The following is a 16,329-nucleotide window of genomic DNA, read 5'->3' as shown; positions in this document are numbered from 1 at the left end:
GAATCTTTATTGTCCCCTAGCAAAGTCAGTGTGTTTGTGCTATCACTCATTAGAGCAGATTTGACGGTTATAACTTGTGGTGAAGCAATACTGACTGTAATTACCTGTGCTTGTACATGTTGCAGGTTCCTAAATACGTAATCCAATGACTGACAGGCTGTGCCATTACCTCCTAGACAGGCTGGTCTGTTCCTTCCATTGTATTGAACTCTTATACTCCTAACACTGTCATCAGATGATACTGGGAACAATAGGAGATTGAAAGTGATGTAAATCACTAGTAGATCTAACATGTCAAAGAGGACTCTTGATGGCAGACAACAATTCAAATACTCAGATTAAAGCTGATGCAATAATTTGCAATTATTGCATCAGCTTCAGCTTAAAGCTGGAATTGTATTCATTAACCAATTTCATGAATAACATTAAAAACATCATATACTACTACTGAATTGTTCTCTCTAGTATAATTCAATGCACCACACAAGACTTAATACTTTTTGCTGAATTATAACACTCCGAGTCAATTCAAAAAAGCATGGGCGTATGCTTTTGTGAAAAATAGTTTTGAAATCACTCCCAATTTTTATTGAATTTTTTGATACAAATTGATGTCTTTATGCTATGTAGAAAGTTTGAGCTAATTCTGAATTAAATTTTTAGCATTGAAAAATACCCTGTACTAGTACAAACTTATTTTAATCACAAAAACCTCTATCTAACAATAAATCCCAGTCCTTAAAAATTAAAAAATTAAAACTTTAATAGAATTCAAAAATAATGGTGTTCCAAAAGTTTCGTTAATTGGAAATACTAAAGGTGGTCTTATGTAATTGTATTATACTGCATTGTCAGGACTTTTATTAATGCAACAGTATTAATTTCATAATTATCCCACAGTCCCCCAGACATAACATCATCTCTCACTAGATTATCTAGATATTGTTTATACATCATTTGTTGACAGCTTAGTCTATAATTTGAGGTGGGACCACGTAATTTATGCTATATTGGTAGCAGGGGAACTACATGCACCCTTAAATACATAATTTAAGTATATAAGGACTATTAATGAAGCCCATGAGTTTGATTGTTACTTTAATGAAATTGATATGCTTTTCTAAAAATGAATGTAAGAGCAGTTGTAGAACAGTTCCTTTGATATTGAACAAAAGAACTAGTTTATGTAATTTAATGGTACAGGTTGTCTGATGCATTAAAGCAATCACACATTGTATAGCTGGCATCTTCATGAATTAAAAAACTTAAAGAAAAACTGATTTAACAAAATTAAATGCAAATAAAAGTCAATGCAAGCATGACTAAACTTAAATTCACATAGCAGTGTATGCATGTAACTAACTAAGCAGCATTAGTATTAGTTCAATTGTCTGACATTAAAAAAAGATCCCAAGGATAGCAATTGCAACAGCAATCATTGAGAGAGCAGCAAGGGGATAGGGTCCATTAGCAGGACTAGTACCCGCACAAGGGGAATCAACGGTAATACCACAGTTCTGAAGAGGAGGAAAATAGCCAGCGGCACAGCAACCCAACCTTTGAGAAAGAGTGGAAAGATGATTGTAACAGGAGCGAGGGGTTGTTTGATTGCAGACAATTGTAAAATTATTGCTTCGATATTGTTCGCAAGGACTAAATTCAACAACAGTATAATTCAAACGAACGATTCTAACAGGACAGTACTCTCCATCCTCTTGTCTACACACACCATTTTGAATGATATTTGATAGGTAACTTCTGAAAAAGGAATAGCTAGAGTTGTCGGGATAAGTACATTGAAGGTATTCTAAAATAGGATCAATGCAGGCAGAAATACAGTTTCGGGCATAAGCTTCATTAAGTGTAGCTAGTTCATGCACATTGGCAGGAGCATCTGGGACTGTAGTGGTCAGGACCGAGAAATTACAAGTTTGTGGTAGACTGTTATTCAACTGGGTAAAACAATCTTCGACATTTTGTTTAATGTCAGCAGCCCTTTTAACCAGTAATTGGTGCTGCAAGTATCCTGCACCACACTGAGATGAGGCTATGATGAAAAAGAGGAGTGTGTATAGTTTACTGAGCATAGCAGCAGCAGACATTATTGATTTCTTTCCAGTATTTGTATTGAGTTAAGATTTTGCCCTTTGAAATACAAATGCAACCCAATCTTTTTATAGATAAGGGTCAATGATCAATTCAGTATAGCCACACCTTTAGTCTTTTTTAATAGTTAACTAACTAATCGTTTGCAGAAGATCATGCCAGCTAGATGCAGACAGACTTGCTTGGATGCATCATGCCTAGTGATACTCCTACTGGCTTTTGGAGGATCCCGTGTATCACTAGGTCTCCTTCAAACTAACACTCAAAACGGATACTTATGCAACTTTTTTGTAACCCAGTCTGAGGCAAGGGATGATACTACCTTCACTTACAACATGCCAACTTGTAAACTGGCTCTGGCTTCTACTATGATTTCCACCATATGTCTTGCTACTCTGACTCTCACAGAAATAATAAGGATTGTATTCCAGTTGAAGACCAAATCATTGTAAGCATGTCAATAACAGTATTATTATTATTACAATTTGCTGCAGAGTATAGATTGCATGTACATGTACAATATTTGCATTCAATCGCTTATTCATCTTACATCTATAGCTTGTGTGCTAAAGTTCTTCAGATTGTACTCCTGACTGCTTCTATTGTGTGTCTTGCTGTCACAACAGCTGTCGTTTCTGCTGGCTGGGCAATGACATGCAACACATACGATGAATTGAGAGAAGACAGTCCCTCATTTCAGTTATTCAGCTGCACAGGGTATCAGTATCATAAGGCACCACCTCATGGTGGAGAGATTATTGCTGCTGCTGTAAGTTATTGAAAACTTATATATAATAATTTTTAAAATTACTTTCTAGATTTTTGCTGGTCTTACAATCCCGTTTTTAGCCGTAGCTATCATTTTATTTGCTGCTCGGAATCGTCTTGAGACTGTTAGACGTCATTACCAGTACACATTGCAACAGCAAGAACCAATGGATGTTATTGACACTGCTGATCCTACTGCTGAAGATCAATAAACTTCAATAAAAGTTGAATTGTCCATTTTGTTATTAACTATTGATTGGTATATTAACTGCAATTATTATTGTTCTGGTTCACTCTTATGTGTTTAGATCATTACAATGTAAACTTTAGTTTCATCTCATTATTTGATAGCATCCTGTACTGTTTGCAACTGCAAGGATTATGAATACAAGCTGCTGAGAGTATAATTGCAATAACAAGTTCTCAATGGGCTCAAATTTGATTAACTTGATAAAATTGGCAAAAAAATTTCATAGCCATTTTTAATGCAAGTTACTCCCACTCAACAAAACCTTTATACATTTTATAATTTTTATTATGTTTTATAAACTGCTAAACAGCTAGTAATCTCAAAAAAAACAAACAAATAAACAAGCAAATAATACCAAGAGTAGATCACCAATATGGTTGTCTGAAAAGTATTCATGCAAAAAGCGAAGACAACACACACAATATGTACATAAAAGTATTCATCATTATGCAGTACCTTGGGTCCTCGACTGCAGACGATGATAGCAGATCCTTTCTTCATTATTTCTAATGTGGTTGTGGTTTTCGACAATTAATGATAATAAATAGCTGAATGAATGATGAAATGGATGCTCTAATGTTATTGGTAATACCTGTATAGCAATAAAGGGGAAATGTTGTCACTGTTAACGCTATAATTATTATGAATAAAAATTAATAATTCTAATTAAATAACAAGGTGCTCACATGTAGATATCACTCTAATGTATTATATTACAACAAGGTGGCTAAATCAAGGGTAAAAATGACATCACATAATTGTTTCATGTATATAAAAAAATAACTTTGACAGCTCTTTTTACGTAGCTGCTATCATGCCTAATGCTGAAATAATCAAGCAGATCCTCTCAGTAGTTCCTCTTGCAGTACTTCTATTGTCATTGGGAGCTGCTGGTACTTCTCTTGGTCTCCTTCAGGCTAACATCAATAATGGGATGCGGTCAAGATGTAATTTTTTCATTTCTTATACTCAAGCAATGGACTCAAGTCTGGTAAATTATAATGAACCCACTTGTAAGTTGAGTATAGCAAGTGCTACCATTGCTACAATATGTCTGGCTCTGCTAACTGCCATTGAGCTAATCAGAGTTTCATTTCATATAAATGTCAAAACGTAAGTTCAGTGGTCTAGCTAGATTAACTATTAATAAGATTGATTCCATTTTAGGTCGATTGCTAAGATTATTCAAGTTGGAATCTATGTTGGTTCAATTTTGTTCCTATTCATTACCACTATAGTGGTTTCAGCTGGTTGGGGAAAAACCTGTGCTACATACAACAACCTATCAAGAACAGGCATTACTCCTAACTCATATTTTAAAATTAATTGCAATGGACCACAACATAGCTATGGTTATGGACCTTATCCACCAAATGGTGCAGATTTTATAGCAGCTGCTGTAAGCAATTAAAGCTTTTACATTGATTACATAAAAGCATTATTTAATGATAATTATAGGTATTTGCATGTGTTAGTGCTGTATTAGCTGCTGGTGCTCTTTGTTACTGCATTGTGAAGCAGATGAGGTCAAAAGATCATGATAATGAATTAACTCCAACCAACTGAACACTAATGTACCAATGACTATGATGATGAATTGATTGCTGATTCTTTTTGATTTTAAATTAAGCACAGATGTCATTATTGTAGTCATATGTATTAATTTATGGTAGTGTGTTCTGCAAATAAGCCACATTAGCATACCTAAATCAACTACCTTGCATCACTTATAAATTAAACACGTAACTATAATAGTTCTAAAAAAGAATAATAAAACCAGCTTTAGAAAAACAGATAATTGTCAATTAATGACTTGAAATGGTTATAGCCTAGTCTTGCTGCCCAGAGCCTACAGTCGATCGGGTGCCTAAATGACAATAGGCTCGGGAATGGTCTTGGCTGTGAGACTACTCAGACTAGGTATAGCCAGCACACTGAAATAATGAATGAAAATAAAATATAATTTTGTGTCAAGAAAAAAGTCTGATTTTGCAAGCATATTGATTAAAAAGTGTGCCTGTATAGCTATACAAAATAAAGAAGGTATAAACTACGTGTATATACATGTTGTTTTTACATGACAAGTCAAAAATATAACACAATAAAATCACTACTTGATGTATCAGCAACATGTTTGTATGCACTGCAATTATTAGATCTACATTACCATTGATTATTCTAGTAAAAAGAAGAATTTCATACTATCATTATGTATACTACAGAAAATACATAAATGTTTGGTCTATTTTATTGCTACTCTTCCTGTCTCAGGCTGGGAAAGATGTGGTTACACTCTTACAGCTAATGTTATCTATTCCATTGACTATAGAAGAAATGATCTGTACATGAGTATTTAGAGCTATAAAAACAAAGGTGAGGTCCATCAATTTATGATAACTTGCAACACCCCAAAGCCAGTCTATAGCCACTGCATCTATAAACACAAGTGTGACTCTTTTATCATGTGCCTATCCCCATCTTTGTGTGATAGTCAGTGATACTGTCATGCCTAGTAGACAGAAACTTTCAATAGCTTCTTTTGTAATACTCTTTGTGTCACTGGGAGCTGCTGCTACATCACTTGGTCTCATTCAGGGCACAAACTGTCCTCAATGGTCGTGTGATGATGAATATGAAAACATTTCCATTTGGCAACTAAGTATAGCAAGTTCTATCATTGCTACAATATGTCTTGGTCTGTTAACTGTCATTGAGCTAATCAGTGTTTTATATCAGACAAATGTTAAAACGTAAGTTCAATGATTGCTTAATCATTATACAGTTTGTTGATTTTTCAGGTTGTGTGCTAAGATCCTTTATAGTGGATTATTTTCTGTTTCTATTTTCTTCCTAATCATTGCCACAGCATCAGCTTCATACAATGTTGGTTATTATGGCTATGGCTATAACTATGATTATGGTGTGGAACTCATAGCAGCTGCTGTAAGTTACTAGAAGAGAAAATTTTTTATAATTACCAGCTATACGGCAATTTTGGAGGGACCTGGGTTGATCAATTTAGCACCCTTTCACCAAAATAAAAAACTGCCCCTTTCAACATAATCAATGGGATATATATGTGGCCACAGACTTTGTCATTGTAAAACCAGCCTATAATAGAATCTCCCAATCAAAATTTGGCAAATTTGCATGACATTTTGATAGTCAAACATTCATTGATTAAGTTTTTGACTTGTTTTTAAAAAGTGCTTTCATGACATAGTCTACAATACAGCCCACTTTTTTATACAAAGTGAGCTAAACAAAATTCTTCAAGGATTGGCAACTATTATATTTGGCTTTTGGAGCAAAATTAAAAAAATTCTTTAAAAAATCACATAACATAATAAAAATGTATCTATTATGCATCAGAAAAAATTATAAAAATTGAGAAGCATTTTTAAGTTGGCAAAATTTGGCCAAAGTTTCTGTACTGTACAAGGATGTTGACTCATATTTAAAATAATTTTAAAAATTCATAAAAAATCCAAAACTGATCGGAATTGGTTCAAACTTGTAACACAACACAAAAACATTTATATGTATCAGAAAACATTATAAAATAGAGAATTTTCTTGTAGTCATTTTTGGCAAAAATTTGGCCAAAAATCCTGCACTATAGTAAAACCTGATTTTTGAGTAACTTTAAAAATTCATACGAATCCAGTTTTATTAGAATCAGCTTAAAACATGTATATGCATCTGAAAAATTTATAAAAATAAAAATTCTCTTCTAGCAATTTTAAAAAAATACCTGCATGAGTGCCATGACAAAATCTTGTGGGAAACCCTGCTTATATGTGTGAAACTATAAAGCTTATGAATTTGAAAATTATAAAAGCGACTGCTAACTATAAATCTGAGACATAATGGTTGCTTTTTTATAGGTATGTGCTAGTGTTGGAGCTTTGCTAACTATTATAGCTTTTTGTATCTTTAATGTGAAGCAGACGAAGTCAAGCGATGAATATCAAAATATTATTCAAAGGACTGAACACTAACTATAACTGATAGTCATTGAGTGCATGCTATCATTACTTAGTAGTTGTATGGTAGCACAAAAGAATAAATTAACTCTCTAGAGAGCACACTGGTATCAATACATGTGATGTGAGTTTTAAAATGTTATATCTAGCTGCTACTGTAACTTTGTGTACAACTGTATTCAGCAACAACACAAATACACATGACAGACAGTACTATAAACCACCCAGTACTAGCTTATAGTATACACTCATAGACACAATGATAGCCTACATCATGTACATGTACATATAATATCTAAAATTAGTGAATACCGGGTAACTCACATTTTGGCTTTTAGTGATGAATTGATTATACATAGCTGCTCATTTTCTCCAGGCCTTAAATAAGTCCCCTGTGCCCTATTTGAAAATAAATTTGTTTAATTAAATTAACTGAGCAGTCAATACAGTAATTGTTGGCACTTGTATGATTTCAATTTAATTTCAATTTTTCTGTACTTATAATAAGAAAGTTTTTTTTGGTATGATAACTTGAGCTACCAACTTCACGTGGCTGGATAGAAAGCTGCATTTCTTGTACAAAGCTGCCCTAACTCACATCAGTAATTTAAACATACATAGTGTACATGATGCTATGGTATGCATCACTCTGTTTTTGAACTGTTCAAATAATTGTACATGATAATGACAACTTGTATGTGCATTTATGTGTACATGTACATGCGTGCTGACAAGAGTGCTATACATGTATAAGGAGTGAAGGAGGAAGGGGGAAAGGGAGAGAGAGAGAGAACATTATATGGTATGTCTCTAGTGTATTACAATATACCGTACAACTGGAAATATTTGGAGGATTAAATTTTGTAAATTTGTGGATGCACCCAAAAACAGAAATAATTGTTAAAATTTGTTTTCATTTGTATCATGACAGCAACAGCAGTAGTAGTAGTAGTAGTAGTAGCAAGAGTACATAACTAATCTATTCTCGGTAGTAGCAAGAGTACTTTTGGTAGTAGTAGTAGTAGCGGTAATTCATTATTAATTAGGTGAACATCAGTACAAGCATAAGGGTAACAATACTCCTCTCACTAATGTACTGTTCAGTTTTCTAACTTCTATCAAGAGAGCTGGTTCATGCATTAAGCTTTATGGGAATTACCTACATTTTATGTGCTAGCATACTGTAATATACATGTATTGTTTTGTCATAAATCCACTTCCTATTTCTCCAATATTTACACGAGTACAAACACACACACACACACCAACAGTAATGAAGAGTATATACATGCATTGGTCTCTAGTTATCAAAATAAATTAATGCATCACTATTGCTGTATGCATGTGTGGGTGAATGTGCTCATGTAAATATTCGCTCGATGAACTAGTGGATCTATGACAAAACAATATGTGTATATTACAGTATGCTAGCACATAAAATGTAGGTAATTCCCATAAAACCTAATATATGAATTAGCTGTCTTGATAGTAATTACAAAATAAACTGTATATATACTCACTGTGATTATACACAATGGTTCATGAGCCAAAAAAAACAAACAGTGTATGAACACACACATAAACAGATTTCATAAATGAATAAAATAAACAAATCTGTAAGAAACAACAACAGAGAATGTTTATCTTAGTATATGTTCCCTATTGTCAGGCTGGGCTTGTCCTAGACACTAACCACACACATAAATATAAGGGAATACTTTGAGTATAGATATTAGAGTGCTTTGAGCATATGTATACTAGTAGTACTAGAGAGTGATTCCTAAGCCTAGATCAGAGTCCGTGTATCATGCCTACTGCAGCCTTAGTCAAGCAGGTCCTTTCACTAGCTACTTTTGTGATACTTCTAGTGTCACTGGTAGCTGCTGGTACTTCTCTTGGTCTCCTTCAGGCTAACATTTCTACTGAATTTGTATACTGGAAAGCATGTTTCCTCTTTATTAATTATTCTCAAGCTATTTCAATCCTTGAGTCAGACTACCCAGATTTCAACTTTAACGTGCCCACTTGTAAGTTGAGTATAGCAAGTGCTACCATTGCTACAGTATGCCTGGCTCTGCTAACTGCCTTTCAGCTATGCAGTGTTTCATTTCAAATAAATGTCAAAACGTAAGTTAAATCAGTAGTAGATCTAGTTTATACACACACATGCACACATATATACATTTAATTCCATTTTAGGTTGATTGCTAACATTATTCAAATTGGATTCTTTGCTGGCTCTATTTTGTTCCTATTCATTTCCATGGTTGTGGTTTCAGCTGGTTGGAGAAAGACTTGTGATACATTCAAGAATATAACACAACAAACACAATATCATGAGTTTGTCTTTAAATGCAATGGACAACAGCCAAGTTATGGTTTACCATATCTACCAAATGGTGGAGAATTCATAGGAGCTGCTGTAAGTCAATAAATAGACAAGGTATTACAATAATATCCTCCTGATAGGTATGTGCTGCTCTTGGCATTCTGTTCACTATTGTAGCTCTTGTTCTCTTTATTGTAAAGCAGATCAGGTCAAAAGATGATTATAAACATCTTGTTCAAATGAGCGAAGAACAAATGAACTAGCTATAATGTACATTACATTATAGATGTTGTAGTTTTGTCAATTGATAATGTGTAGCATGTTATCATTCATTATAGTTCAAAAATACTATGAGCATGTTTAGCTAATTGCATGTGATGTCTGCAGTGTTGAAACATAATTTTTATTGTACTTATATGTACAAATTGTATTCAGCAACAAAAAAGTTGAAAGTACCATTTCAATAAACCACCACTTGTTAAAAAATTGCATGTCTTTTAATTAGGGGAACAAAGTATTGCAAATTTAACTCTCAGTAGATTTTTAAGGTATGTACTAAGTCTATAGTAATTGCGACCAGCAAATAATTATTGTATGAGTAAAATTGCAATTTTATTCCCATAGTAAAACTATTGCCAAGCGGTAGAGCTTAGCATAAATATTAGAGTACAGGAAATATATATACATTGTATCAAGAGTGGATAATTATCCACTCTTGATTGTATATATATTTCCTGTACTCTAATATCTATGAGCTTAGTTAGTAGTCTGGCCCCGCCTCTTTGTTGTGCAAAGAGGCAGGGCCAGACTGAGACTCGTCTAGGTTACTAAGGTTAGTAGGGTTGAGTTGGTCAAATGGCTGTCCAAAACTTGATTGTGACTAGTGTTGTACTATACTTACACAATCACAATCTTGTCCTGTACTCTGTATTGCTCTGTTTTTTTATTGTACATGTGCATACAATCGTGGAATTTAAAAAAATGATGGAAACTAGAGACAAAAATTTTTCAAACAAATAAAATGAAGTAGTCAAGGGTTGAACATACAAAAGAATGGAAACAAGACTCAGTAAGGTTACTCAATTTACATAATGCAGTGCCAGTACTACTAACATCTTAACCCTACACTGCAGCTTTCTGTGCCAAATATTATAAAAGCAATCTTGTAAATAAAAAACTGCAATGTAGGGTTAAGATGTTGGTAGTAGTGACATTGTAACCATACTGTAATATACGTGTATCGTTTTGTCATAGATCCACTTCATATTTTTCCAATATTTACACGAGTACAAACACACACACAGCAATAGTGATGAAGAGTATATACATGTATTGGTCTCTAGTTGTCAAAAGAAATTAATGCATCTTGCAACTATTGCTGTATGTGTGTGAATGTGTGTGCTTGACTTATGTAAATATTAGAAAAATAGTAAGTGGATCTATGCCAAAACAACACATGTATATTACAGTATGTTAGCACATAAAATGTAGGTAATTCCCATAAAGCCTAATATATGAATTAGCTCTCTTGATAGTAATTACAAAATAAACTGTATATATACTCACTGTGATTATACACAATGGTTCATCAGCCAAAAAAACATTTGGTATAAGAACACACACATAAACAGATATCATAAATGAATAAAATAAACAAATCTGTAAGTACAACAACAGAGAATGTTTATCTTAGTATATGTTCCCTATTGTCAGGCTGAGCTTGTCCTAGACACTACCCACGCACATAAATATTTCTTTAACCATATAAGGGAATAACTTTGAGTATAGATATTAGAGTGCTTTGAGCATATTGTACTAGTAGTACTAGAGAGTGATTCCTAGGCCTAGATCAGAGTCTGTGTATCATGCCTACTGCAGCTTTAGTCAAACAAGTCCTTTCACTAGCTACTTTTGTGATACTTCTATTGTCACTGGTAGCTGCTGGTACTTCTCTTGGTCTCCTTAAGGCAAATGTTTCTATTGAATTTCTATATGGGCAAGCATGTTTTTCTTTATTAATTATTCTCAAGCTATTTCTCTCATTGAGTCAGACTACCCAGATTTCAACTTTAATGTGCCCACTTGTAAGTTGAGTTTAGCAAGTGCTACCATTGCTACAATATGTCTGGCTCTGCTAACTGCCTTTCAGCTAATCAGTGTTTCATTTCAAATAAATGTCAAAACGTAAGCTAAGTCAGTGGTAGTTTATATACATATCTATATATATTTAATTCCATTTTAGGTTGATTGCTAACATTATTCAAGTTGGATTCTTTGTTGGTTCTATTTTGTTCCTATTCATTTCCATGGTTGTGGTTTCAGCTGGTTGGAGAAAGACTTGTGATACATTCAAAAATATAACACAACAAACACAGTATCATGAGTTTGTCTTTAAATGCCATGGAGAACAACCAAATTATGGTTTACCATATCGACCAAATGGTGGAGAATTCATAGGAGCTGCTGTAAGTCAATATTCTGCCATGACATTTGAAAAACAATTACCACCTGCAACAATTACCACCTGCTGATAATAAGACCACAGTTGACATACATACATACATACAACATATCCAACAGGCTAGGCCAGTAAAGAATCAAGCAAGCTTGACAAATAGACTAATAATAGAGTGTAAGCATAGAGCGCCAACTTTGCCAAGTTTCTAAGTGTTCCCAGGAGGTTTCTAAGTGTTGGTGGGAGGTATCTAATAGATTTAGAAACCTGGTATTCTGCATTTTGATTGGTCACGGGTCAATTGAAATTTGGCATGGTAGAAGTTCAGTGGTTATGCCATAAACATTAGAGACTACGTTATACACTTTGGTATTGGTTTCTATGGTATCTATTAACCTAGCACTTGGTTAATAAATACCATAAAAACCTCTATCTCGGTGTATAACCTATACATATTCTCTTGATAGGTATGTGCTGGTGTTGGTATTCTGTTCACTATTGTAGCTCTTGGTCTCTTTATTGTGAAGCAGATGAAGTCAAAAGATGATTATAAACCTCTATATGTCCAAAATGAGTGAACTTCAACTAACTGAACTAGCTATGCACATTGCATTGTTGATGTTATAGTTTTAGTGTATAGCATGTAGTTTCTAAAGTATAGTTATCATTGTCTCTTAAGACTCTTATGCTGCGTTTACACTACAGAAGTGGGCCAAACCGTGCTGAACCAGGCTGAGCTGGACCTGCTGTACTAACCATGCTGGCCTGGTTTGGCCCAGCTCACTTCAGCTCAGTTTGGTTACTGTTTACACTATCAAATGAAACTGTGCTGGCCCACTTTAAACAGGGCTGACTCAGTTAAAGAAGCTAGTGTAAACACAGAATTATGTATCAGCAAAAACCAGACAACTTAGAGTAAACCAGTAAAACCACCATGTACAAACATAATAAAATTTACTTGGAATTAACATACAGTTAAATGACTAATACTATGTTTACACTATGGAACTGGGCCAAACCGTACTGGGCCAGACTGAGCTGGCCCTGCTGTACTAACCATGCTGGCCTGGTTTGTCCCAGCTCACTTTAGCTCAGTTTGGTTACTGTTTACACTATCAAATGAAACTGTGCTGGCCCACTTTAAACAGGGCTGGCTCAGTTAAAGAAGCTAGTGTAAACACAGTATAATACTATGTTTACACTATGGAACTGGGCCAAACCGTACTGGGCCAGACTGAGCTGGACCTGCTGTACTAACCATGCTGGCCTGGTTTGGCCCAGCTCACTTCAGCTCAGTTTGGTTACTGTTTACACTATCAAATGAAACTGTGCTGGCCCACTTTAAACAGGGCTGGCTCAGTTAAAGAAGCTAGTGTAAACACAGTATTATGTATCAGCAAAAACCAGACAACTTAGAGTAAACCAGTAAAACCACCATGTACAAACATAATAAAATTTACTTGGAATTAACATACAGTTAAATGACTAATACTATGTTTACACTATGGAACTGGGCCAAACCGTACTGGGCCAGACTGAGCTGGCCCTGCTGTACTTACCATGCTGGCCTGGTTTGGCCCAGCTCACTTCAGCTCAGTTTGGTTACTATTTACACTCTCAAATGAAACTGTGCTAGCCCACTTTAAACAGGGCTGACTCAGTTAAAGAAGCTAGTGTAAACATAGTATAAATATGCATGTGAATGGACATGCACATTACATTACAATATACAATCCAATTTATGAATTTTTCCCTCTTTGTGGTGGTATATTCTTACACCACACACTACACTAACTACCGTATGGCGGGAAATTCTGGAGGGACTAAAAATTTGGCAAATTGCTAAAATTTGGTGATTGGCAGATTTTAATTTGGCGAATTTGTGGCCATGTGCCATTGCCCATTGAGTATGCGCATAATGACTCAAAATGGCGGAATTTATTTTGGCAAATGGCTATTGAAATGCCAAATTTGCCAAATTTAACTCCCTCCAAAATTTCACGCTATACGGTATGCTATTGTATTCAATCATTGCTACTATTCATCATGATTATTAAGGCAGATTTACAATATTATGCTGGTCCTGATGTTACGTTGATGCTGGAATAGAATCTGGTTCTATTCCAGCAGAAAGCATGCGTCAAAAAGTCAAATCGCCCACATTTTTGATGAAAAATTGATGGTACGCTGGCCTAATGTCATATTGTAAATTCGCCTTTAGTACAACTAGGACTCTTGATAATTATATCTCATTAGCAGTATAGTAGTACTAGTAAATCATTCTTAATTATGTGTGTGAGTAGAAGTGTATAAACTTGCTCTCACCTAATGTACTGTCCTGTATATCTATGAAGACAGCTAGTTTATACATAAGGCTTCATGGGAACCACCTAAGCTCCATGGGCTAACATTTATGGCTTTGGTATCCTGTTTTTCCAATATCTACCCTGCACCCATTAAAAGTACCTATCACTCACTCGGTTATCTAGTGAAATAAATAAGAAGTGGTAAGAGATACATGTAACAAACACACACCCAACACATAAATGAAGAGTATACAATGCATTTTTCTAGTTGTGAAATGAAATTAGTGCACACATACATTTTTGATTATTAATTTTAAATAATAATAATAACTGTGACTAGATCTATACACCAATAAAATATTAAATCATCAGCCAAGATAGACACAGATATTATAAATGATGGATACATTCAGGGGCAGATCTAGGATTTTGCAAATGGAAGGGTCGAGAGAAAAAATGGCGCGCGAAGCGCGCCGAAATTTTGGCCACGCCCCTTTGCGGCACTATTTTGTGGTTAAAATCACGTGAAAATCAACTTTTCTACCATTTTTGGAGCTCATTCTTTGTTAATTATATTCATTAACCACAATAATGTTGCTATATAAACTAGGTGGTTAGCACTTTCACCACTGTTGCAACAATAAAAACATTAAAAATTTTTTGAGTTAGAATGCTTTGGGGGGGGGGGGTTGCAACCCCACAAACCCCCCCCTAGATCCGCCCCTGACATTACTTTATACACTATAAAGCAAACAAATCTAAGGGAATGTTGGTATTGGTGAATTCTCTATGGTCAGGATGCATGGGCTTGTCTTAGATACAGCCTACAGTCCTCACACACAGGTGTCATTCTTCATTCATATAAAGGGATTATAACTTTGAACATAATATTACAGTGCTTTGAGCATACTATAGAGAGTGATTCTTAGCTGACTGATAGAGTCTGTGTATCATGCCTACTGCAGCTTTAGTCAAGCAGGTCCTTTCACTAGCTACTTTTGTGACACTTCTATTGTCACTGGTAGTTGCTGGTACTTCTCTTGGTCTCCTTCAGGCTAACCTTCCTACTCAATCTGCATATGGGGAAGCATGTTTTCTTTTTATTAATTATCCTCAAGCTGTTTCAATCATTCAGTCAGCCTTTGTGAACCCAATACTAGTAGATTTCAACTTTAATTCATCCACTTGTAAGTTGAGTATAGCAAGTGCTTTCATTGCTACAATATGCCTGGCTCTGCTAACTGCCTTTCAGCTATGCAGTGTTTCATTTCAAATAAATGTCAAAACGTAAGTTAATTTAGTATTAGTCTATAGGTATTTTTATAATATTTAATTCAATTTTAGGTTGATTGCTAACATTATTCAAGTTGGATTCTTTGTTGGTTCTATTTTGTTCCTATTCATTTCCATGGTTGTGGTTTCAGCTGGTTGGAGAAAGACTTGTGATACATTCAAAATTATAACACAACAACCACAGTATCATGACGTGGTCTTTAAATGCAATGGAGAACAGCCAAATTATGGTTTATCATATCGACCAAATGGTGGAGAATTTATAGGAGCTGCTGTAAGTCAGTAATATACAATGAAGCTATTACTAATAATATTCTCCTGATAGGTATGTGCTGCTCTTGGTATTCTGTTCACTATTGTAGCTCTTGTTCTCTTTATTGTGAAGCAGATCAAGTCAAAAGATGATTATAAACATGTTGTTAAAATGAATGAAGAACAACTCAACTAGCTATAATGTACATTGCATTATAGATGTTGTAGTTTTTTTGATTAATAATTTGTAGCATGTTATCATTTATTATAGTTCAAAAATACTAAGAGCATGTTTAGCTAACTGCGTGTGATGTCTGCAGCATTGAGACATAATTCTTATTGTACTTTTACGTACAAATTTTATTCAGCAACAAAAAAGTGAAAGCACCATTTCAATAAACCAGTAAAACCACAAAAATTGCATGTAGCTTTTAATTATTGGTACAAAATATTGCAATTTCAACTCTCAGTAGTTTTTGAAGGCACATACTAAGTCTAATAATTGCAATGCACAAGTGATTATTGTAGGATTAAAAAATTCCCATAGTAAAATTATAGCAATTATATAGTGCTCATAAACTATA

The 16,329-nt window shown here is 34.5% G+C and overlaps 5 protein-coding genes across 6 annotated transcripts; all 5 read left to right on the top strand.

The window, feature by feature from the left end:
* Positions 1-2,176: 2,176 nt before the first annotated feature.
* Positions 2,177-3,250, top strand: LOC100639245 (uncharacterized). Its single transcript, XM_003389065.3, has 3 exons — positions 2,177-2,554; positions 2,665-2,875; positions 2,925-3,250. The coding sequence occupies exons 1-3, from the start codon at positions 2,262-2,264 to the stop codon at positions 3,084-3,086; spliced, it is 666 nt and encodes a 221-aa protein (XP_003389113.1). The 5' UTR covers positions 2,177-2,261; the 3' UTR covers positions 3,087-3,250.
* Positions 3,251-3,938: 688 nt separating this feature from the next.
* On the top strand, positions 3,939-4,751 carry LOC109584878 (uncharacterized). The gene is made up of 3 exons (XM_020000773.1): positions 3,939-4,237; positions 4,292-4,523; positions 4,583-4,751. Exons 1-3 carry the CDS (start codon positions 3,939-3,941, stop codon positions 4,688-4,690), a joined length of 639 nt encoding a protein of 212 aa, XP_019856332.1. The 3' UTR covers positions 4,691-4,751.
* Positions 4,752-5,578: 827 nt separating this feature from the next.
* On the top strand, positions 5,579-7,224 carry LOC109584885 (uncharacterized). The gene is made up of 3 exons (XM_020000785.1): positions 5,579-5,874; positions 5,923-6,067; positions 7,012-7,224. Exons 1-3 carry the CDS (start codon positions 5,630-5,632, stop codon positions 7,123-7,125), a joined length of 504 nt encoding a protein of 167 aa, XP_019856344.1. The 5' UTR covers positions 5,579-5,629; the 3' UTR covers positions 7,126-7,224.
* A 1,406-nt stretch (positions 7,225-8,630) lies between these two features.
* LOC109584884 (uncharacterized) lies at positions 8,631-12,572 on the top strand. Of its 2 annotated transcripts, none has more exons than XM_020000784.1 (3): positions 8,631-9,237; positions 9,310-9,532; positions 12,362-12,572. In XM_020000784.1, the coding sequence occupies exons 1-3, from the start codon at positions 8,918-8,920 to the stop codon at positions 12,470-12,472; spliced, it is 654 nt and encodes a 217-aa protein (XP_019856343.1). In that variant the 5' UTR covers positions 8,631-8,917; the 3' UTR covers positions 12,473-12,572. The 2 variants fall into 2 exon arrangements, with proteins under 2 accessions (XP_019856343.1, XP_019856342.1); XM_020000783.1 differs by lacking the exon at positions 12,362-12,572 and adding an exon at positions 9,580-9,807.
* A 2,489-nt stretch (positions 12,573-15,061) lies between these two features.
* On the top strand, positions 15,062-16,046 carry LOC109584882 (uncharacterized). Its single transcript, XM_020000782.1, has 3 exons — positions 15,062-15,487; positions 15,545-15,767; positions 15,819-16,046. The coding sequence occupies exons 1-3, from the start codon at positions 15,153-15,155 to the stop codon at positions 15,939-15,941; spliced, it is 681 nt and encodes a 226-aa protein (XP_019856341.1). The 5' UTR covers positions 15,062-15,152; the 3' UTR covers positions 15,942-16,046.
* Positions 16,047-16,329: the final 283 nt, after the last annotated feature.

The sequence above is a fragment of the Amphimedon queenslandica genome, unplaced genomic scaffold (assembly GCF_000090795.2).
Source record: "Amphimedon queenslandica unplaced genomic scaffold, v1.1 AMPQUscaffold_13155, whole genome shotgun sequence".
Taxonomy (NCBI): domain Eukaryota; kingdom Metazoa; phylum Porifera; class Demospongiae; order Haplosclerida; family Niphatidae; genus Amphimedon; species Amphimedon queenslandica.
The sequence above is the reverse complement of the archived record's forward strand: the minus strand, read 5'-3'. Positions and strand labels throughout refer to the sequence as shown.

Bases quoted from the DNA above. Each gene is read 5' to 3' on its own strand.
- LOC100639245 (XM_003389065.3), top strand. From the start codon at position 2,262: ATGCCAGCTAGATGCAGACAGACTTGCTTGGATGCATCATGCCTAGTG. The intron at 2,555-2,664 runs GTAAGCATGTCA...TTACATCTATAG, and splicing joins CAGTTGAAGACCAAATCATT to CTTGTGTGCTAAAGTTCTTC. The intron at 2,876-2,924 runs GTAAGTTATTGA...ATTACTTTCTAG, and splicing joins GAGAGATTATTGCTGCTGCT to ATTTTTGCTGGTCTTACAAT.
- LOC109584884 (XM_020000783.1), top strand. From the start codon at position 8,918: ATGCCTACTGCAGCCTTAGTCAAGCAGGTCCTTTCACTAGCTACTTTT. The intron at 9,238-9,309 runs GTAAGTTAAATC...ATTCCATTTTAG, and splicing joins TTTCAAATAAATGTCAAAAC to GTTGATTGCTAACATTATTC. The intron at 9,533-9,579 runs GTAAGTCAATAA...TCCTCCTGATAG, and splicing joins GAGAATTCATAGGAGCTGCT to GTATGTGCTGCTCTTGGCAT.
- LOC109584882 (XM_020000782.1), top strand. From the start codon at position 15,153: ATGCCTACTGCAGCTTTAGTCAAGCAGGTCCTTTCACTAGCTACTTTT. The intron at 15,488-15,544 runs GTAAGTTAATTT...ATTCAATTTTAG, and splicing joins TTTCAAATAAATGTCAAAAC to GTTGATTGCTAACATTATTC. The intron at 15,768-15,818 runs GTAAGTCAGTAA...TTCTCCTGATAG, and splicing joins GAGAATTTATAGGAGCTGCT to GTATGTGCTGCTCTTGGTAT.
- LOC109584885 (XM_020000785.1), top strand. From the start codon at position 5,630: ATGCCTAGTAGACAGAAACTTTCAATAGCTTCTTTTGTAATACTCTTT. The intron at 5,875-5,922 runs GTAAGTTCAATG...TTGATTTTTCAG, and splicing joins TATCAGACAAATGTTAAAAC to GTTGTGTGCTAAGATCCTTT. The intron at 6,068-7,011 runs GTAAGTTACTAG...GCTTTTTTATAG, and splicing joins TGGAACTCATAGCAGCTGCT to GTATGTGCTAGTGTTGGAGC.
- LOC109584878 (XM_020000773.1), top strand. From the start codon at position 3,939: ATGCCTAATGCTGAAATAATCAAGCAGATCCTCTCAGTAGTTCCTCTT. The intron at 4,238-4,291 runs GTAAGTTCAGTG...ATTCCATTTTAG, and splicing joins TTTCATATAAATGTCAAAAC to GTCGATTGCTAAGATTATTC. The intron at 4,524-4,582 runs GTAAGCAATTAA...TGATAATTATAG, and splicing joins CAGATTTTATAGCAGCTGCT to GTATTTGCATGTGTTAGTGC.